We start from the raw sequence: 23939 nt of genomic DNA, 5'->3' as shown, positions 1-23939 counted from the left end.
TCTTTGAAGCGATGACATTTTTTGTATTATTTACATATGTTCTTATCCCCAAAAATGTTTTCTTTACATATGCTCTTATCCCCAAAAATGTTTTAACCAGATTTTTAGTTAGACTAAATTAGCCTGTTTCCCTTAACGTTAACAGAGCTAAGATGGTTCATACCAGCTGAGACTCTGATCCTATGAGAGTATGTTCAGATGATCACAAATGGCAGTGTCGGTGCATTTTAAGAAGTTACCGTGCTTCAGCTGGAGTTGATAAGCAGACATGTGGTCCCCGTCAGCTCATTGCAATGCCAAGTACATGGTGTTCACTTAAGCTGCCTTCATGGTTCCAAAAGGGAGCCCAGGTGAAAGCATTGGAAAGATGAGCATTTAGGAAGAACACTTTGGAGGCGAGCTATGCTTTTTTTTTATCTACAGCATCCAAAGTGATGCGACTGCTGTTGTTTCCTTACACGTGAGTAGAGATGGAAATTAATCTTCTTCATTAGGCTGGAGTGGTATCATGCACGTGGTCAGCTTTACAGGGGTCACGTTGAGGGAGCAGTACCTTCAGCTGTGCGGGATGGAAGGAAGGAGGGAAGAGTGTGTGTGTGTGCGTGTAGAAATGGAAGGGGAGCAGAGAAAAGCAATACCTTTTAAAAACCACCAACTCTCTCACCTGCAGTTACCTGACTTGATTTGAAACGAACAGAAAGTCTGCTTAATTCTTCCTTCAAAGGAGACAAAGGAATTCAGACAAAAACAAACAAACAAACAAACAAAAAAAGTCATCATCTGGGGCTCTGAAGCCAGGATAACGATACAGATAATGAAACAACCCCATACTGAGTCTAGTTCGCAACATAGTTTTCTACTTATTGGTAGGTGGATAAAACTCTTTCACCATGTCCCTGGCTGAGTTCAGTACCCTAAATATATTCAAGATAGAGAGAGGACTTTTTTGAGGCTGTAAAATGAAATAACCAGTAAGATTTATTTACATTATTCAGAGTAGACTCTTCTGTTTCAGCATGTTTTGCTTCAATTTGCAAACATAACAATATCCTGGATCCTAATACTGCTCAAGCTAATAAAAATTGTCCTTTCAATTTACAGGAGGGAAGTGCACAGAATTACCAGGTTCTGAACCTTGTTTGCCTTCCAGTACACATAGAAAAATGTGCTGCTGACAAACACATGAACTTATTGTTTATTTTCTGGGATGAGGATCCCAGGGAGTTCAGTTAATGGCTGTCCCACACGCTTTTTATGTGAGCATAGGCCTACGACATCTTTCATCCTAACTTCTTCTTCTGTAAAATGGGTGTAATACTATTTCCTTCTTCCTACCCCCATACTTGTTTTGTCATACTGAGCTTTTAATGTGATACATATAAATGAGCATCACAGTTGAAATGGAGCTCAACTATCCAGAAACTACTTAAGCAGACATCTGAACATTGAGCAAATGAAGTCCTAAATTGCTCAGGACAAAGACCATTTTTACTAAACACACCCTTTATTCTGATGCCTAAGTATGGATTTCAGTGCCAGATTTCAGAGCACCAATGACATTGGTGTCCGTAGCTTAGAAAACAAAAAGGAAATAATTTGTGAAAATTAAAATACATGAAAACATTTTATTAACTATTGGATTTTTTAAATGTTAGTGCGTTTTATTCACTTGCTGCTCACTTTTAAAAAAAATCTTCATAAAGACAACCTATTGAGCTTCCCATTGAGATGATTATCCTTGTATGCCTGTCTTCTCTAACCATCTGATGTCTTGGCAGCAAATCAACTTTCAGCGAAACAGAAATCAAATGTGTTTCTTTAAAGAAAAATGCCTACAAAAGACATGCTCTCTTACATCAGATGAATACACTGCATCTGTTTAAGCTTCTAACAAAGATAACATTCCTCTAAATGTGACATAACGTATTTGAAAATGAGTATCAGCGATCACAGGATAGTTCAGGTTGGAAGGGCCTTCAGGAGCTCTCTAGTCCAACCTCCTGCCTACACCAGGGTTAGCTACAGGATCAGGGGAGGTTGTTGAGGGCTTTACCCAGTCGGGTCTTGAACGCCTCCAAGGATGGAGACCACAGCTTCTCTGGCAACTGCCCCACTGCCTGACCATCCTCATGGGGAAAATTCTTCTTCCATCCAGTCTGAACCTCTCTCGTTTCAAGTTGGGTCCATTGCCCCACTATGCCTGGCTCCACCTTCTTGCTAACCTCCCCATAGGTGCTGGGGGCTTGCTGTGAGGTGACCCCAAAGCTTCCTCTTCTCCAGGCTGAGCAAGTCCCGTTTCCCCAGCCTCTCCTGACAGGGCAAGGGCTGCAGCCCCTGACCAGCTTGAGGGCTTGGAGCCCTCTGCTGAACTTGTTCCAGATTATCAATGTCTCTCCTGCCCCAAACTGGACATAGAAGTCTGTGTGTGGGCTATGAAACAATGGTATTTTTCTTTTCCTAAAACAGCTTTTGTGTGTATCCCAGCCCTGTTCATAATGTTTGTGTTTAAAACCTACCAAAAGGCCTCAACATCCTAGACAATAATTTTGTAGGAAATAAAGACCTGCCTATTAGTCGTATTATCCATTCTTACATTGGTCTCTACTCAGTGTCCAGCACATGGAAGCCAGTCAGGAGAAGTAAACTGGTTACCGTAACTCTGCTGGATATTTCCACCGCAGAGAACTCCACAACTGACCAATGATGGGATAAACCAGCAGAAGTTAGATGCTCTCAGGTGCTGGTGTAAGCACCGTGCAGACAGGCCATGATACTTCAACAGTACTTTTCCCAACTCCTCTCCCAGATTTCTATTCTCCATCCTTGTAGTTTTCAATGATAAAGACATAAAGTGCTTGTCTGCCTCTTTTCTCTTAATTCTATAATCTATATTAGCACAAGACAGAATGGTACTTCACACAGCTACAGCTAATGCTGGCAGTAAGAGTCTGCAGACACAATTCCTGCATATACTAGAGTATACTTCACAATAACCATGGGCTGCATAATTACAGGGATTTATTGAAAGTCATGAGAAATGTTACTCCAAGGTGCCTACAGAGCATTTAAAAAACTTCCCCACTGTTTATTACTCTGGAAGATTAAAACAGTCTTTGAACACTACCAAGACTCGTTATGCACAGTGTTCATGGATATGCCATCTTAAAAGAGATGCTGCTTTTTTGCATTTTAGAGTGCTGCTTCTCTAATTAAACAACAACAACAAAACAAAAATAAAATAAAAAAAAAAAGGAAGAAATAATAAAAAAACCCTTTCTCCCTCCTGTAGATGCAGCTGTCATTTGTGTCTTGGTTCAGATGCACACTAATAGAGAGTAGCTGAGTACATATTGCAATTGCATGCTCAATTTTCAGTACTCTTGGGTTTAGTCTGAATAGTAACTCTGTGAAAACTAGTGTTCTTGATGGTATCTCTTTTATTGCCTCTTAGTGTTGTCCAAATCAAACCTCCTCACTTCAGAGGTAATAGGATATGTTGTTTCTTTTTTCTATAAGCTAACACTGCAAATTCTGTACAATCTCAGAGAATCATATTACATTGTCTTTTTTCCTTTAATATTAAGAGTTCCAGAGGTCATACTGGGTCTACATTGTAACTCCATTGCTTTCAGTGAATTTTGACAAATGAAACCAACTGAAATATCAGAGAAATGGTATTGATGATACACACCATCTTTTAGCAATCTTGTTGCCGCTATTTGTACTCTTAAGAAGAAAATATGGCTTTCAAATATTATGGGTATTAAAGGAATGAAGACCTTACTGCATGGAGCAATGAGTAAATACTGCTATAATATTAACACTCACACATTCCAATGTGGAAAAAAACCATAAAAAATTAGTCTGGAAAACTATGTCTTCTCATTTTTTGCATTTTCATATTTTTTGCCTTTGTGAAAAATTATTTTACCCTGTATTTTCTGAAAACAAAAGATTGAACATTTGTACATTTTTTTTCCCCTGAAGTTCAACTTTCTATTCTTATTCTTTCTGTCTCTTCATGCACCTTCCTCAAATATTAGGCAACCAAAATCTAATGCAAAGCAAATAATTTATCCTTATTTTATAATGAGTATGAAGAATGCCAAATTTTAGAAATCCAGCTTTGCAGACCTTCATTACTGGGCCTAAAGATCCATAGAACCTTAGAAATTCATTATGGATACAGAAAATCTTCATTCCAGGTTTGTCAGATTGTTTTAATAGCTTACACACACTGTACCAATATACATTCCTATCATTTGCGTTTACAGAAATGGAGTCCAATCATGCAAGGACTCTGCATATGGAAATGGAATCAAAATCAATGGAAACTATTTAGGAGACCTGCAAGGATACGATCAATGCTGAAGAGTCATGACAGAGCAGTATAGCTGGAACCTAATAAAAGCTTTCATTGGCTTAAAAAAACCCATCAGTACCTAACAATAAATACTGCAAAATAAACTGCATAAATCCTATGACATACACATTCTGTGCATATGGTGACAAAAATCTTTTGGAAGACAAAGAGGTTTTCATCTAAGGGGTAGTTTGACTGCTACTACATCCTTTAGATACATAAACTACAAGGGCAGAACAGTATGAAGACTGCAATTAGTTAGACAAAAGGAAAGATGTTCCAAAGTTTGTAATCTCTGAGGACAGTGCTGTGTCTTTGTAGAGTACAAGCAGTTCTCCTTTCTGTCGATCTCACTAGACTCTTGTCAATATGGATCCTCACACTCACAGATCTATACTCACAACCCAAAGTCAAAGACAATGGACTTTGAGGAAGAAGGCGATCGGATACAGCCATAAACTTGGCCTGTATCATGATCTACTGTGATTCCTAGTCTTTTGATGCCTTTTACTGATATTCCATTTTTCTTTTCTAACTTTGAGCCATTGCAAGCAGTACTTACCACACCACCAGTACCTCAGCATAGCTACCAGAGGTTCTTGCGTGTGTCAGGGGTGGGGAGGAGGAACAAGAAGACTCTTACTACAGCACTAGTGGACTTAAAATTATTTCTGTGGGATTAAATGGCAGAGGTCTGGATGCAATTCCTGCCAGGTGGTTGCCCTGAAGATGTTACATATAGAGACATTCTTATGCCACAACACTGGCAAAGTCTGAATTTTTCTGAAGGTTGTTCTGCTTCCTAGAGGCCGGCAGTAATTTTATGGTATAATCTAACACAAGTCACTATCAAGTAGTAAAGTCTCTGCATGAAGACAGCTGTTTTGTTGGACAACCATCCTTGATCCTCAATGAAAACAAATAGCCACAACTGTCTGATGAAATTGAGCTGGTTCAGTAAAAAAAAAAAAAGTAAGAAAACTTGTTGATTGTCGTCTTCATACTGAAGGGATACTGGACACCACCTACTCCCCGAGAAAAAAAAAGCAACCAAACACCTGCATGGAGCAGTGAACAGTTTGTTTGAAGCTGAAAGGGTTCTCCAACAAGTGGACAGAATGACCAGATTTTGGTTATATTTTAAGGCAGCATGGCTTATAATCTAAGGCAGCATGAAGTCATACCACGATTGCTGCATTTAATAGCTGCTGATGGGCTTTATTTCTATTAATTCTCTACTTCTTTTTCGAACTCCTTTATATCTCTGTCCTTCCTAATATTCTGTGGCAATAGTTTCTGCAATTTAATGATGGACCTTGCAGTAAAAGTTGAAAAATTACTGAAGCTTGGTTTAGGCCTACAGCCTAATAATATAACGATCTATCTCTGTTTGTCAAGCTTTGAGAAGCAAGGAGTATTTCCTTATTCACATCTTCAGAGCAGTTTTGCAAGATGCAACACTTAAATGCAACATCATTTTGCTGAACCATTCGGTCCTCAGAACACTGACTCCTAAATAGGCTAACAATATCCCGGGACAAAACTTTTAAAAATTACTCTTCCTAGAGGCTTGCAAATCATTCCTAAATCAGGTATAGTATCAAGAAGCAAAAAATTATACGAAAGAAGCAGGATTGACACACCAAGCTCCTGCAGACCTGTGCAACTGTGACAGACAGAAGGAATACAAATTAGTTGAGCAGGTTACTGAACAGACTTAATTTTAAATGTTACTAGTTTAATCCCAATTTTGGCTTACTTCACATGAACCTTCATTTATTTGTGTTACTGAAAACATACCATAACTCACCTGTGATAGATTACTATAGATTTTTGAATTTCCACTAGTGCATTTAAGATAAATGAGTTTTAATAAGCTTAATTTCAAGTTATTCAAAGTGTTTTATAATACCAACATTAATTTTTAACAAATTAGACTATATTGACTTCTAAAATAAGGCCTCCTTTGGAAGAATTATCATTTAAACAGTCCTCATGAACCATTGTAATGATTTCCTACTTGAAGTTAATTCTCCTGTGAATCCATGGAAGACAAAACAACCTGATCTATGGGAGCTACACTTTGCAATATTGTCTATATACAAGCTGACCTATAGATTCATTCTCAAGGGCTAAATGGTGATTTTCTGTCGAGACTTTAAATTCTTTTGAGGAGGAATTTCTACTAGCTTATCCAAATTAAATTACCTGTTACAGGTTTGTGGCATGTACTACATGCTTCTGGGGATTTACAAGACACTACCAAACTCACTTCACTTGGATTACCAACTAGACTGGAAACAAGAATAGAAAATTGAAATGCCAGAATATTTATTCGGTGAGTTTGTAGCATTTTTCAATTCCTCAAAGCATATTTCAAAAAGTGAAGTACTATGTAGTCCATAATGTCAGACTACCTGAAAAATACAAAATGAAAGGTCAAAATGGACCTATTATAGATATCTCAACTACATTGCTTTTCAATGTCACAATTTTTTCTTATTTAATGCTTTTAGAAATGAAGAACTGAAAACCAGGATTTTTCTGCTGTGGAGTCACAACACTTGAACTCAAGTCAAAATATAAGGAATCTTCCCTAAGGTACTAATGGCTCTGCTTATTTGATTTTTCATTACTTTCAGTAATTAACAAAGAGTAAAATGCTAACTAACTGATTTTAATTGGTAACATGAGAAAACATAGCATTCATGTGACAAATTATCCCTAATCATGCACCAATAGATTGGATAAAGATAATTCATTCATCTGTGAAAGCGTAACTACAGACTCACAGACCACATTGTCTACCACCTATCTCACGGAGCACTAAATGAAAATACCTTCCAGCTCACAATTATTTGCAAATCTTTCTTTACAACAGAAGACTGGAAGACTCACCACTGAAAGTGGGTATTAATTAATTCTGTCACATGACACCAAGCAAAATTTGCAGAGCAACAGACAGACTTTGTACATTGCACTGACCTTCCAGATAAAATATCCAACACAACTCCCTGTATAACCACCAGTCTCTGCAAAACCATTGCACCCACAAACAGCCCCACAAGTGCTAGAACCCCACCATACCTAACTGATGATTCCCATTCTTCTGCACCCTGGAATTGAAACAACTGCTCTGTAGTGAGACTGGGTGTTTTCTCAGCAAGAAGGAATTCTGATTGATCAATGGAGCAGCAAAAGGCTTGAAGAAGTGGGGTTTTTTAGCATGCAGGCATATATAGTCCATTTCAAAGACTTGATATTAGGAACAAGGATGTTCAAATATTCCTCTAAGGTCTGTATATATTAGTTGTGCATCATGTTTCACACACACCAAAAAAAGAGTCAGAACATTAGGGAAAAGTCCCATACTTTCAGATACATTTTTGTACATGATCCATGTTACTTTCAATTTCATTCAGAGCATCATTTTATGCTGATCAGGTATAATTCAATATACAAAAATATATAGACACAAAATCTTAAGATATCAAACCCAGGGGTTTTTTTGTTTGTAATAAAGACTGTCTTCAGATATCAAATAGGAGTTGAAATCTTCTATTTATGTTTTCTATGCGTGGCTTTCAGTTACCAGTTGTCTGTTTCAGTCACAAATACCCTAGTCACATATCTGCTTGCAGGATCGTTACAAAAATAATACATATTTTAGAAAAATCTTGCCAGCTTTGCTGTTTTATCTTATTATCTAAGCTTTTGCTTTACCCTAGTGCTATGAAAAGTGACAAGTATTACTTACATTTCCTACACATACACAATTAAGGGACAATAATATGTAATAAAAACTTAGTAAGTTATAATAGTTGAGTAATTTATTCTTTAGCTAAAAAACTAGTTTATACAGTTAAAGCAAAAAGCTCTGGGACAATTTTCACGTGTTCAAATAGAAAGAATGCACGTTTGAATTACTGAGATTAATATTTTTATCAATAAATTAACCTAACCTGTTTTACCAAAGACCATTGAGAATCATCGTACGGTCTTCTGTGTCCATGAGTGATTCACTAACCTACAGGCTCATCAGTATTCTGCACACACTCCCACAGCTGTTATACCCCACACCCTTGTCCATTTGGCCAAGAACACCCACAGAAGTTAATGAGAAGTACAGAGTCTTAAGGCATTTGAATGTACAGCATTATTAATTTCCTACAGCTGGAATTTATTAAATGTCTTTTGTGTTATCAAAAACTACATTCAGTTTCAAAAATTCAGACAAATATGTTAACAATATAGAACAGTGAAAAGCAACACTTGAAGTTCCCTCATATTGCTATCTTCTTCTGATGTTGCTACAGAAATGAATAGGAATCCTGAATCATGAATACCAGTCTTATCACTTATATGAATTACAGCACTAATATCAACTACATCAAGGAATAAGTACCTACTTAAGGACATAGGTATGTAAAAGGCATCACTCAGTAGCACACACTACTCCTATGTTTTTAGTTCTTTAAAGTGATAGCTAGTTTTAGCTGTAGATGTCCATAGTTTTTGGACATCAAATTATCTTCTTAGTGTCTGTTATTTCGGATATTTTGCTTCAATAGAGATGTCAGAATTTATTTCCACTTCTCAAACTGAGATGATTCAGAATTTTTCAATAAAACAGAAGTTACAATGACTGCAAGAGGGAAAAAAAGAAAAAGGACACAGACATATTCCATAGTGCCCAAAAGCCCACCGGTGCTGCTATGAACTACGGCTCATTGAGACCACACTCAAATCCTTGATTTGAATTGCAGCTGCCAAGTACTTCTTAAGTATTCACTACACCAGAGCAAGAATCATTATCTAAATGAATTGAGTCTCAGTCTGCCATATTGTCTGAGAGCTCGCAGGGTCATTCATACCTTAGTGTGGGAAACTAGGGATTTACTCTCCCGGCTCTATGCCAATTCTATTCTGTACCTGGGAAAACGAAACCTTTTCAAACAAGCATTTTCATCAAAATAATACTGTTCCCACAAAAACTTTTGATTTACATCTACTAGTAATTTATTTCCACCCAGCCCCAGTAGGAAGGTCTATCTGTCAGAGTAAACCAAGTCTTGAAGTACTCTAGAGTCTACTCTTGCTACAATTTTTTTTCTGATAGAATAATTTACTCCAATTCAGTTCCACCATATTCCCCACAGATTCCTACACACTGCAGTGAAGACAGTCATCTATGAGGGTTCTTTGTCTCAAAAATAAAATAAAATAAATTAAAAAAAAAAAACAACAAAACAAACCCGAAACAAACAAACAAAAATCCACCCTACTTTTATGTGCCAAGCACAGTACGAAACAGCAGCTGGACTCTCTAAATGAAAAATCACAGCCCTATAATCTTATTGAAAAAATGCTGTACAATTGCCTGCCTTGATATATGGCAGAGATATTCTAAGAAACAAGCATTATTTGCACCCATGTACCTTTCATGAGAGAGTGAGCAGTTTTGTGTAGCATTTCTCCTGTCACTAAAAAGGAGACAGGTACAATGCTGACATCCCTGTTAAGAATAGATAGAAAGAAAATACTAGAAAGTTCTCGTTGTCTAGGATACTGATTTAAAATCCACTGAAAAGCTGCACTATTCCTATAAAGACTCAGAGATTAAGGCTTAAAATACTTACTTGATAATGTCTCCTTCAAGAGCAATCACTCGTTTAATGATCTTCTGTTCAGGGTTTCTAGGAGACCTGAGACAGGGGATAAGGTTATACAATCAGTGATGTTCCCATTGTTTTAAGAAAATGAAAAGAAATTCCACAAAGAAATAGACATTATTAAAGTCATTAGGAGATTCCATGTTCTCCTTGATATAGCATCAATCATGATGTTCCACACCGAAGTGAAGCTACTGTAATCATTCTCATTGCAAACCATCATTGAAAAGCAAATGCTGAAAAATGGCCCACTTACAAACACCACAATAATCAACATACCGTTTATCATGAAAAATACGCTCCACAGCATTAAAAGTAGAATGTCCCACTACCAATGAAGAGGGTACCTTTGCGAATAGATTAATGTATTAAAACCTGAATTCTCCATTATATTGTGTTCAAACATTTATGTCGTTCACTCACTTTGGGGGAAAAAAAATCTCCCTGTGTTATATTAATATCTGTCACTAACTTAGGTAAACCTTGCCTCGGAAATCATGGAAGCTTAAAAAAAGTTGTAAAATTTTCTGAAAGTTTCAGCTTTATCCAAAGCTTCTTAATGCAATACCATGCTTTCACTTGAAGTTATTTTCCTATAAGCATGTTTTATTGCATGGATTCTGATCACACCTTACATAGTATTATAAGAAAGCAAAGCTGAACTTGTATGCCCCGCCTGAATACTCCAACTTCCTCGATGGATATTAATAGGTAGGACTATTAGAAGTGTTATTCTACCACAGTTTTGACAGGTTAATGTAGATATATGTGCACCATAAAATTTCTTCCTTTTCTATATACTTTACCTCTTCTTTTCTATTCTTCACTTTTAATTACTTAACTATTCAAACTTAGTAGAGCGTTTTCATGTTATTTAAGAAATTCTTTTTATTTGCTGCTTGTATATAGGAGAGTCAGGGAAGGAACAAATGGTTTTCATTTTCTGATGATGCTTGGGCTTTATTAGACTCCAAGTACAGCCTGCTACACATGCAATTGCAAAAGCTTTATATGACAGTTTTCATGCCTAAAAACATTGGCCATGCCATCCTCACAACAGACCAGTACCTTTGAGCTCATCTCTGGTCAACTGGTAGCACACTAAGATTACATTTTCTTAAAAAGCAAAGCTGAGATGAGTCTGGATGAAAAACTTGCCTGCAGTGCTGCATGACTAAAGGCATTTGCAGTCGACTTTCAGTTCCAAAAGCTAAACAGAAAAATAGTTTCAGGCTTAGTTAATTTTTTTAATATGAAGCCAGAAAAGTATTCCAAACATTTGAAAAGTGGTTTGGGTTTTTTTTGTGTGTGTGTGTCAATAAATTTGAAATATATTTGTATTTCAATGCAATGAAACAAAATTCAAGAAGTATAATTTTGAATTTCAAAATATCAAATAGTTTCACTTTGCAGTTTGCTAAGCCTGAAAACCTCATTTTCACAAAGCAGTGAAGAGCAGTGAACATGAATATGGACCATATTTTGATTCCCTAGTCATCACTGGAATTTTCAAATCATCATATCATTTACAGTAATATTTTATTTAGCATTAATTTTACCCAAAGAGTTGTATATTCCAGTTCAGTCTTGTCTTTCATGTTCTTTATCAGGCTGAGCATACACATTTTTATAATATTTTACATGTCAGTCTTGGGAGGAATTAATCAAGTTTTAGATGCTCATATGACTTAAATATATGGAGTATCCACAGCACTTTCTGATGCTGCTCCCTAGCAGGCTTCAATGCATACTCATTCAAGCACCGACCACCTCTTATTCTCAATGAGTGCACAGTCTAAGAAAAAACAACACACCTTTATTATTACAAGCTACTATAAATTAAAAATATTTGCAAAAATTACTTTACTGTTGCTTGATTTAATTTTTAATTCATTTTAGGCTCAGATTGCAATATTTTCATGTGAAATTTAAGTAATGGAAATAAGAGTACATAATGTGTCTGATGAACTGTGCATTTCTTAAAGACTGAATGAAAACAAATTTTAAGTTTGCTCTTTCAAAATTCTGTTCTGGTTTAACACCTTACTTTCAAAGGTTCTTTGAAATCCCCCATGTAAGCATTTTCACTTGATTAGTATGTATGTATTGTAATGTAATTACTGACCTCTCCCTTAATTTGCCTTCCTTGTGAAAAAAATTGTAACGACCTTGAATAAACATCACTCTGAATCTGAGATCTGAGTATTTTTTCGAAGAGTAGTTACTTTTCTGCCAGTAATGACATATTTAACCAAAACACATAATTTATCAGAAAGACTTCAAGGACTTCCTGGTAGATAGTTATTATAACTCAGGAATATTTTTAATATTTGAAGCCCGAATAGTTTAAAAATAAACTTTATACTAATGTTCTGATTATAATTCATGAAAATGGCAAAGGACTGGTAAGAGAGGGAGCAAGAGGCTCAAAGTGGCCAACAACATGGGCACTTTTAGACCAAGGATTTTCAAGAGGCAAGCAGATTGTTTTGTTCAAGAGTCACAATGATTGAAGTAAGAGAGACTAGTTCTGAAGGGATGGATATTGATGCCTTCCTGAAAGGTGTTTAGTGTAACGCTGGGATTTCATTGATTATGGAAATCACAAAAACATGCAGATACAGGAAATTTCTGTCTCTGAAATTTTACAGCAGGTATAGAACAAATTAAACAATAGAGGAAAAAAAAGCCACAAATATTGTAACCAGTAACTGTTTAGTATTTCTCTGTCACTGATATCTGGGTGAGGTAACAAGCAATAATCTTTGGAAATGGGAGTCGTTCAAAACAGAAGGAAATAGAAACTGTTGATTTACCTGTTTGCATGTCTCCTAATTACACTGTATTTTTTCATTCTCCTTATATAAAAGGTCATATTCAGGCATGTCCCTTTCAACTGATATTGTGTGGGAAGAAATGAGATTTCTTACACACAGTGAATATATTTTGTATCCCTAAGACGGCATTCAGACGATATGAATATCATTAATATGAATTAATAACAACCATCCGTACATTTACCAGCCAGGTCCATATCTGATGTTTCACAGGGGAGTCACCATTCCTTCACCATTTTCTAAATCAGCCTCTCAAAAAATTAAGCTTACATTTTCCTCAGTAAAAATATTTCCTCATCTACATATAACCATTTTTAACAAGGCATGAATTAGGGACAGCAGTGCAAGCAGAAACAGTCAGAATGACTATGAAAATCTCAAGCACGTTACAAATATTAATGCACAAGTAGCATTTAGCAGCACATCAGGAATGCACTAGGAAAAACATCTCTGGAAACTAAATTCACTTCTTAAATGCAGATTGAATTCTACTCCACTCATATTCGCTTTTCGCTTTTCCATGAAGAAAAGTGGAAAACAGGCAAGTTTAGCAGTGTGTCCCTCAAGGCATTAGGTATGAGGATAACCCATTGTTACCAATTTCTCTTTAAACAGCAGCATTCTTTATTCAAGCACCTCAGGAGAATGACCACTGCATAATATAAAAAGAAAGCAATGGCCCGTGTAGCGTCCAAGACTGATAAATACTTTCTATTTCATCTGTCAAAGCAATTATTTAAACTTCACCTACAGATCACCTGATGGCTGGCTGCAAATAATAGAACAAAAAAGCAACATCCTCTCCGTCTGAAATACCTTCTGACAATGGGACAAGTCACTCTGCCTTAGCAACAACTTCTAATTTGTTCCAAACTTTGAGTTTACGCACAGTGCAGTACAGAAATGCCAGCCTCACGCACAAAGACATGAATCATGACGTAAAAATCCAGATTCAGAGTTTTCAGATAAACAATTTACCAAGGGAAAATTAGACATTTGGTATGTATTTGTTTGTGGTTTTCCAGATGCAATCTTAGCAACTCAGCATAATTAACCTGCCACAATTAGCTTCTGGTAATGATCCTAGCTCCTTCTCCTAAACCTGTATGTTTGTCTTTTATTCTGTATTGACTTTCAGCTATATAGTCCTCATCCACACCCAGCTTTCATTAAAAACTAATGAGCAATTCCACCACCATAAAAAAAGAAAAAAACAAATGCCCATGTCATCAAGACATCGTTAACTTTGGATTAAAGCCTCTCACATTTGGTCATTAGTTTGAAAAGGAATTGAGAGAGGAAGGTTAAGTAGAGGGGAATGTAGATCACCCCAGTGATTAGGGCAGATTCAGGTTCCTTATTCACCCACAGCAAGTACTTCAAGATACAGTATTCTAACCTCCAGCCTACCCACCATTCTGGGGCAGGTCTCCCTTTATCTATCTGATTGATACAGCTGAAAAAAAAAAAAAAGCAGAATCCATAGGAATCCCCCCCCCCCCCCCCCCCCATTCAGTTCTAAAGTTAAAAGATATGCTTTAGCAGAAGAGCACTAAGGAGTTCAATTTCCTTTTTACCAAAAAAAAAAAAAAAAAAGAGCTTTTCAGAGCCGAAGACACACTGCATGTTGTCATGGAGAGAAAATATTGTGAGAATGAAGAACTGGACACAAAGCTTCAGCTGGTTTTTATCAGTGATGCATCCCCCAAACCACAATCTGAAATAAAGTAGTAACTGTCAAGTTCATAAGAAGAGGTTGTTTCTTCAGGAGGGACAGAATAATAGTTGAATCTCTATTAGGAAGTGACACTTTATTCTATTTTAGGAAAGCACTGACAACTTTTCCTAATTATTACCTCAATATCGCTTCTCCCATAAAAAATGAAACATTTATTTATGTTTTTATTTTTAATTATATACTCTTACAAACAACATACATATATAAATACACACACACATATTTATATACACGCACATAAATTTATACAAGCATCCATTCTTCTATGTTCGACACTGTATTGAGCAGTGTGGGATTGCAGTACTAGAAAACATGTTTACCAGGAAAGACGGGAGGAACAATACAGCCTGCAGGAAAATCCACTGTTTAGCAAGCGTTTGTCAGACAAAAATGCTGACAATTCTCTGAAGGTTTTCTCCCTTCCTGATAGAGCAACTGAATACTTCAGTCACAATATTGCTCCTAAACTTTTCCCTTTCTGTCATTTGGATTATTTATTTACTCCAGTGGATACTGCTCAGCACAATTTTAAATATCTGTTCCATGAGCTAATTAACATTCAATGAATCGTGAAATTTCCGTAATATTTCCAATTCTTGTATGTGTTATTTGACCCTTCTTTCATTCTTTGAGTTGTCTAACTACAGTCTCCTCAAGAAGTGCCCGCAGCAAATCATGCTTAAGAGCTTGAAACGGAAGTTTCTCCAGGCTTTGAGAGAGAGAGAGAGTGCTTTTTAGGCTATATCCGAAGATGCCAGCAAGATAAGTGAAGGAAGGCAGTTGATTCATTTCTACTCTCCAAAGGGATATATTAACATGTATCACCAAATGCTATGAGATACCATTCCCTGCTGAGCATGCAGTCTCTGTAATAAATAAAAAAAGTAACCTACTGATCCTGGATAATGATCAAACACAATGTTTGATGCTCAGACACACAGCAGACACACCAAAAGCAATTATATTTTTCAACAGGTATTAGCACAATAGCTATCACGAAAAGAAGGAAGAAATTAGACCTGAATAACAGTAAAGTCCAACTAAATAAATACTACAACATACTTTTTTTTTTTTTTTTCCTTCAATAAGCCCTCAGATTTTTCTGGGTGCATGCATTAGAAAAAGAAGATAAGACCTTATACCGTAAACTCATAATGAAAAAGCAGCTAAGGTATTTCAAACAGATAGCTTGAATTAGATACTTTGATGATCTATGTATGTTTAATGTTACCCATCCCATATCCTAGTCAACCTGCATGGGTTTTGTGATCACTTTTGAAAATTATTGGAATTTTGATACTAACTGAGCATTTTCTAGAACAGGACAAATAACATGGGATTTATTAAAAAGTTGCAGTGAAAAGTGCCTGAAGTTTGCACTGTTTATATGTATGTATCTATGTATATGCATATATATGTATATTACTGTTAGCATATGGCTTTACTTTTTATGAGATAGAAGCAAGATGTTTAGGCAGCAGCTGGACATTTGCCTTGAGATTATTCTCAGTTTACTTCAGATTGAGATTTATGTGATTTGATCATCATTTACATGGAGGCAACTGAAACAATGAACACTGAGTTGTTATAGCATGAACAGACTGAAATAATGAAGGTCATCTTCTTCACAGACATTATTTCTGCTTTTATTTATGTTCCTAATGCCAGATACTGAGAAGCATTTAACTCCATAAAACAGGATAAGGGGGAGCTTTTGAGATCTAACACTGTCATCCAAAGCCACTCAGTCAGTGACCTCTTCATTTCCCAAAACTAATTCCTGTCTGATCAAAAATACCAATGTAGCTCTGGTTTACACTTCTGGCAATTTCCAGAATTGCTGCAGGATGAAAAATTAGTTGTTTATCTCCTTCTTGAGCCTTTTGGGGAGCCAGAAAATAGCCAGAGCAGTAAGTAAAATGTAGATGGAGCCCAGAATAAATGGCATTAATATACCTATAGAACTGGGAACCTCAAAGTACAGTTTTGGTGGCTTTACTTTTAAAACATGCTTGAAGGAAGAGGAAATAGGGAGGCAGTGGAGCGCTCTCATCCTTATTTTCTGACCTTGCTTAATAAGTTAAACAGGGAGTTTTACATGGCTGCATCATACAGTAGGTAACAACGTTGACCCTCAAAAAAAGTTTTGTGCCCTTATCCTATGATGAAGGAGCTTCCTGTTGCCAGCATAGTAGTTGATGCTCAAACTCTGTACAGTAGGAACTACGTAGCTATATCCATTCTTTCATCTCTCCCAGTACTATAGCTATGATAAAACAGATCCAACATAGCCAAATCTAAATGTTGTATAAGAATGCAAATTTGCTTAAAATATGCACATATTTTCTAAACCAAAATATTTTTAGTCCGTTTGTTTCACTTTTTTCCCAGTCCATAGCGTTTATCTAAATTCCATACTTCTTTACGCAGATAATGAATCTGATAATGAACATAATATTTAATTAATTACATCACAGGTTCTGAGACAATTTCTATATTGTGGAAAATAACAAACACTATAATAGTGGAGGGAAAAAAAATTATCACCCTTAAGTTATTCTTTTTTGTTGTCATTCCTGTTGTCAATTTCTATTACCTAGAATTGCTGCATTATAGGTATCCAGTAACCAGGTCCAATATCTGTGTTCAGTTTGGACCCACCAGTACAAGAAAGGTATTGACAAATGGAAAAAGTGACGGACCGCCAAAATAGTAACAGAAGAGTAATGTAACAGCAGTGGCTAAGGAAATTGGGTTTGTGCACATCAGAGATGAGACAAAGAGTTTGATTACTGTTGTTGTCTACCTAACTGGTGATTAGGGATTCAGACTTTTTGGAGAGGTGCACAGCAGGAGGAGGGAAGGAAACAGCATGAGTTTCAGCAAGGGAAATTCCAGTTGGGTACCAGAAAAATTTTCAAACTGTGTGAGGTTAAGCAGTGGTGCAGGTTGCCCAGAGAGGCTGGGAATCACGGAGATACTCAGAGCTTGACCGGACAAGGCTCTGAGCAGTCTGACCCAGCCTCAGAGTTGGCACTGCCTTGATTAGTTGGCAGGACTAGATAATCACCAGAGGTGCCTTACAACATAAGTTATTTTTCACTTCTAACTATGTACAGCCTTTAGTCTTATTCAAATATATGAAGAATCATGATGTTGATACCTTAAAAAAACCCATATTTTGTCTGGGATGCAGCCTCTGATGCCAGAAGAGACCGTACTGATTACCTTAATTAACTGCTGAAGCGCACAGATTTTTTTTTTTTTTTTCTGTCTTTTTGGATAGTACCTAATTCTATTGTAAAGTATTTTTAGAGAAGGTTATGATATCTTGTCTCAAGCATTCTAGCGACAATGAGTCTAACATCCAGAGAAATTACTCCAAAGTTTAATTATCCTTGCTATTAGGAAATTGCATCTGCATTCAAAATTGGATATATCCAACTTGAATTTCAATTTCATGCCTTCTCCTCCAAGGCAGAAAACCCCTCAACATCTTATTTCTTCTTCATGCAGAAAGACTTAGGCACAACAGTTCTTTTTAAATTTCTCTTGGATTCATTAGCTAGAACTCCTTAAACTTCTTAGCATACAGTTCGTTTTCCAAATCCAAGACAACTTTTGTGACCATACTTCAAACTTCCTCCAACATTTCCATTTTCTTCTTGGCAAACAGACATGAGAACCTAGTATTATTCAGCTTGGATTATTACTATACAAGTAGAGTAGTCTGGTATTATGCTGCCTCAGTGGAACATCTCTTTCCTATTTCTTAATATTCTATTTGTTTCGCATATCCAGGCAAAAAGCTCATTCTTTTCATTCTAGGAGCTGATGTTGAAAGTATACAAAAAGTGACATCTAAACCCTCCTCTGAGTAAACTGCTTGCTAAAACAGTTAAGCAATGAGGTTTTGATTACTACTTGCAATTCACATTCTGTGAAGCAAGTTTTTGGACAGCAACCACGTGATTCAGGTCATACTATAATGGCATGGCCGCCTTATTCCTTAGTATTTACTGCCCTGTCTATCTCTGTAGTGTTTGCAAGCTTAACCAACGATTCTGAAGACAATTGACAAACCCAGTACCTAGCTTTGGATCACAAAGCAATCTGCTAGAAATGTTACCACCCACAAATGTCTCTCCAACCATATCTACATCTTCACAGTTGAATTGAGCCTGTGTGTAATCTGCCTAATGTGGCCCACATTAATACCATAAAAGGCAGGTTTCTAGATCAGGATATTACGTGGTAGTAAAAAGAATTGTTGAAGAAACCAAATATACTATATTATTGCCTTTATCAAGATGAGATTTATCTAATTGTTTTGTAATTTTATTGATAAAAGATACTAGGATTGCTTGACAAAACCTATTTCTGAATTGATTGACCTTAACCAAATTTTAGATTCGGCTGATAGAATGAGAAATAAACTGTTCCTAAGGACCTTCTCTTTTTTTTTGTTTTAAACAGTGAAAATTTATTGCAAGTCTTGAAATCATTTGCATTTTCTCCTTTGTTTTTCTTCCCCTTCAACTGCTAAAGAGGCATTTACTAAATGGTATTCCGTACTACAAAAAGTGTTTGAGTCCACGCTTGCCTGTAAGTAGCAATGTTTGACCCAGTTTTGACCTTAAATAGTGTTATAACTTTAAAAGAAGTGACATAGATTAGCAATTTTTTCAAACAGGAACGTTATACAGAAATTGTATGTAAATATGACAATGTTAGCAGATAACGAGAGCAACGGAAAACATTCTTCAATTGCTCCTAGGTTCCCTCTGGGCTAAGTTTGAGGAAGCAGGCCCCAGTTCTAATAAATACTGGTTTAGTGAACCGTTTTGAACATTCACCATTTTTCATCCATAATTTACAAAATAAGTACTTCAAGACAGCAGTTGCACCAACTGGTTAGGCATAAGTTCCAGTGATGCTTGATTTGCTCAGCAGCTCCAGTGGAAAATATGTACAAAGATATCATTAAAAATATGAGGAAAACTGTACTTCTAATAACATCCTGTAATTCTTAATTTAACTCCACATTGCATTAGCATTTCTTAGTCAAACCTCTGTTAAAAAGCAAAATCACTCACTGCCAAAAAACCTATTTTATTTTTACTGAAAGTAGTGTTTTATAATAATTACAGATTGCAAGCATGCACTGTTGGAAAGGTAGTATTTTATTTTTATTAAATTTTAAACACTTTGCACATAACCTAAAACAATGCTTCCCTGAAACTTCATGGGGAATTCTGAGCAATCTCTATACAAAAATAACAATCTGAATATATCACCTGCATAAAGCCTCAGTAAAAGAGTCATACACTTTGCCATACACATGGAATAATTAGAACACGTAAACAATTCTCTCAAGCTCTGCAGCTCTTGAATATCCACTCTTGTTCCTTCTCTCCCTTTCTCACGGGCCCCCATTCCTTGGCTCCTCTCTACATTCTGATTTAGTCTTGAGTTTTCAAACAGAGCAGGAACGTACCTCTCCGAGGGTAATACATTCAGAAAAAAACTAGCTTGCATGGCAGATATCTATCTGCAATGTATCTCCTGGTACCAGAGGCTATTTAGCAGAGTTCTCCTACACTAGGATGAAGAAGTTGTTGGAGAAAAAGAATAAAGATCTGCATACTTTCAAAGCAACTGAGCTTTTTTGCCTGGTATATCTACAGCACGCTATATAGTTGTAGCCTCATTGTTAGATGAGACATCAGTAGTAACAGATTTTCAGCATTTTTCATAGATGTTGAAAGGTTATCACGAGTAATTTGGATCTTTGTCAGTGGATAACTATGGACTCTCCCCAGTGGAAACTAGATGTATAAGTGCCACATGACAAAATTAAGCAAGCCTTTCTACACTTTGGATCCAGCAATCAAAATCCTGCATCTGAAAAACTTTCAAAATATATACAAGACAAAGTCAAGAAAAAGATAAAACACATCTCCATTAGAGTTACCATTCAAAAATTTCAGCCAATTAGCTAAAGTGAGGCAAGGAAAAAATAAATTAAAAAAAAAAAGAGGAAAATTGAAAACTCTAATTAAAATGTTTCACTGCAGTAAAACTAATTGCTACTGCAAAACTGTATGACAAGTCACTCTGAAAAAAACTCAAAATACTATAGTAACTCAGAAGCACAGCTAATATTTTGAAGTAAAATCTCATTTATTGGTTCTCAGCCTTCCAATCTAACCACTTTGAGGTTAAACGACTCAGCCGCTTGTAATGCAGACTGTGTAATCACAATAGTTATGTGCACTTGACCTTCTTCCTGTTAACAGAGAGACTCAATTAATTACTTGCTGTTTTAACTGGCCATTTCACCTTATCTTCACCTTTTCCAAAAGGGTTGAAAAACTCTGTATCTTAACCTTTGACTTTGAAAGCATACATAGAAATATTTATCTACCAAATAGGAAATCAGCACGATCCAGGAACGAGAGTATCTGGGCTTCTATGCTTAAGTCAACAACAGTAATATATTCACTGTTTCATTAACCAGTATGCTGTAGCATAGGAACCATATTTCATCTTTACTATAGCTGCCCAAATATTCTCCTCTGTAACGGAAATAAAATATGACTGACTTCTGTTGCAACAGACAACAGAGGGAAAGGCATAGAAAACTGCAAAATGTAATCAAATGCTGGAAAATCAGTCTCAGGTTGCCATATGGGATACTAGATAGAAATAATCTACTTAATCTATACCTAATTTATTACTATGATTCTTAAAATTATGCTTATTTTTAAAGAACCTTACATGCTGCAAGATGTACTTCTATACCTTTGTTGATTCTGAGAGTAGACCTGTGTTCAGTGGCAACTCTTCTAAGCACACAAAATTAAATAATCAGCTGCTGTCATAAGAATCTAATTGTCACTACATACAACACACCGTGCAGCAATTTTGAGTCATTATTCCTTTCTGATGGGGTTCCAGAAAACTTCTCCAGTTAAATAACATCACCACAATTATTGAAAAAGGTACTGAATGCATATGTAGATGTTAAAAATACCAGTGACTTAGGAACCAAAATACTATCTCAAAAGAAATGTAGATGTTAAGAAGCCTGGGTCTCACATTGTCTCTACTGGAGGCCAAGTTTAGCATCTCAGATAGGATTAACACAATATTTAGGAAACAAAATTGTGATTCTGAAGAACCCAAAGTTTTTGTCTATCTTTGAAATCACCTAAACTCCAGAAGCACATTGTTTTTTAATTTTTTCTAAATGCTACTTCAAGCATCAGTTGAGAAAATCTTTCTTGATATTTTTTGAGTAGCTTCATACTTTCTCAAATTTAACCTCTACTACAGTCAAGAAACTAAGCCTTCTGGACCAGTTAAGTCTGCTATAGTCAGTGCGCAGAAGGTAACAAACAGTTAAAGGGGGGTGAATCACCTTTTGGAGGAGAATCTCTCTCCCCGTTGACTACAAAGGAAGCCAGATATCAGCTTAGTCTAGCCATCTTAATATTAAATGATTAAAGACAAACTGCTTAAAAATATTGTTTCATCTACCTTATAAATACATGTAGCAAGGTTTTTTTAAATAACACAGGAAAGCAAATAAACTAGTAATGGTGAAGTAAAGGGAAGAGCAATAACAACATAATATATACTTTTAAAACAGTTGTAATACACTTTTAATGTGTATGAATGTAAACAATCATTTAGTTTAAGAATTGAGACATTATGTCAATGTAAATTCGCAGGAAAAAAAACCCCAAACCGACCAAACATCAACAATTTAAAAGATCTCTACAAAGTCGGGACTTTGGAAGTATTTGTAATTATTTTTGTGATATAGTGCCACAAGCAATATAAATACTTGTTCCATATTTATGGCATAGACAATGAAAATAAATTATCTTCCAACCAATAAAAGGTAAAGACAGAGGTTTAACTAAGAAACAATTTTGCATCTCTGTTCCTGGCTATTAAAAAAACCTGTCTGTAGGGCATAATCCTCAAGATCTCTAGGAGCTCAGTAAGCACACAAAGAAATAAATCATTCCCAGACTATATGACACTAAATTCACTGGGACTTGTATACAGGTATAGGTTAAATAACATTTGGGAAATAGAGAGCGATGCCGAGGATAACTTATTTATGTAGTTGAAAACTTAGTATTTGTTATAATAGAGTACAGAAAAAATTGAGAACTAACATTAGCAAAACAAAAGATGGGAAAGTTACCTACATATTTTAAGCCAACAGTTATGAAATGGCATTTGCTAAAGTAACAACACATGCTTAAAAAAAAAGAACAGTAATAAAGACAATTGGACACAGCTAAAAAATCTCACAAGGAAAGAAACCAATCTAAGGTCTGGGTATTTTCTTCACAACTTCTGCTTTTAGCTTAGATAGCATTTGGGGAAAAATGCCCACAATAAACTGCAGGTGTCCATGCTGCAGATGAAGTCAGGCTGAATTAACCATAGATTGGCTACTGTGACAGAAATCCTTGTAATAATAGGAGTTATGACCTGCTCATGAGGATTTGGCAAAGAGCAGCAATGGGAAATTTAATAGGGAATATTTTTTCCACATGATATTCTTTCTCAAAACCCGATCGTCTATGTCAGCAGGTCATCAAGCATTGTGCTCCATTTGGTACTAATTGCATTATCCTCTACTTGTGTTCTGTCACAGATAGCAGAAGGGACCCTGCACAATAACTGAGGATATTGCTCTAAGAGACTTTGATCACTTGAGCAGGCATGAAAGAACTTTGAGGAGTTTGTCAATAATAAAACCGTGTCCCGTGTTGTTTTTTGCCATGAGATTTTTAGGATTCTGAGCTGCAAGACACTTCCTCTCTTGTATGATGACAAATATATTTATTTAAAAAATTAAAAAGGGAAGATGAAGATAAATCAGAAGCGTCACCAACAGTGAACAGCACGAATGAGTAAAACAGCTATACTTACAGATGATTTTTCCCTTCACACAAAGCAGTTTACAAGCTTTTTAGAGAGTGTTCCCCTTCTCTGTGAAGGCCAATCTGCTCTCCCTCTCTTCCCCAACTGCACACCCAGCCTCAGGCTTTGGTCTGCACACTTGCTTCCCAGCTCTTCCCACGTTACAGTCCGCTCTGGTTATTCCACCCAAAATGAATTCTTCAGTCTCAGGCAGCAGCACAACCAGCCGTAGCCCCATCCAGCCTGTCAAACCCCATCCTGTGTGACAGTTTCCCACAGAAGGTCCCTGTCACCTTTTTCTCCAAGTAAATGATATGCTGCTCAGAATACTGCTCGAAAAGGGAGAGACTGGCAGAAGAGGCGAGAAGGGAGGGGATAAG

At 36.3% G+C, this 23939-nt stretch overlaps 1 protein-coding gene across 5 annotated transcripts in view; it reads right to left on the bottom strand.

Moving 5' to 3' along the window:
* The window catches only part of IMMP2L (inner mitochondrial membrane peptidase subunit 2), a 469191-nt gene that overhangs the window by 145326 nt on the left and 299926 nt on the right, over window positions 1-23939 (bottom strand). For 3 of the 5 annotated variants that reach the window (XM_069802131.1, XM_069802132.1, XM_069802129.1), the window contains exon 4: window positions 10003-10068. The exons of 1 other annotated variant lie outside the window; for it this stretch is intronic. In XM_069802131.1, the coding sequence (XP_069658232.1) occupies window positions 10003-10068 (66 nt within the window). Of the gene's footprint in view, window positions 1-9801; window positions 9879-10002; window positions 10069-23939 lie in introns of all 5 variants that reach the window. One more of the 5 variants, XR_011327801.1, reaches the window with a different exon arrangement.

Source organism: Haliaeetus albicilla, chromosome 14 (assembly GCF_947461875.1).
Source record: "Haliaeetus albicilla chromosome 14, bHalAlb1.1, whole genome shotgun sequence".
Taxonomy (NCBI): Eukaryota; Metazoa; Chordata; class Aves; order Accipitriformes; family Accipitridae; genus Haliaeetus; species Haliaeetus albicilla.
This window is presented reverse-complemented; position numbering and strand designations above follow the sequence as displayed.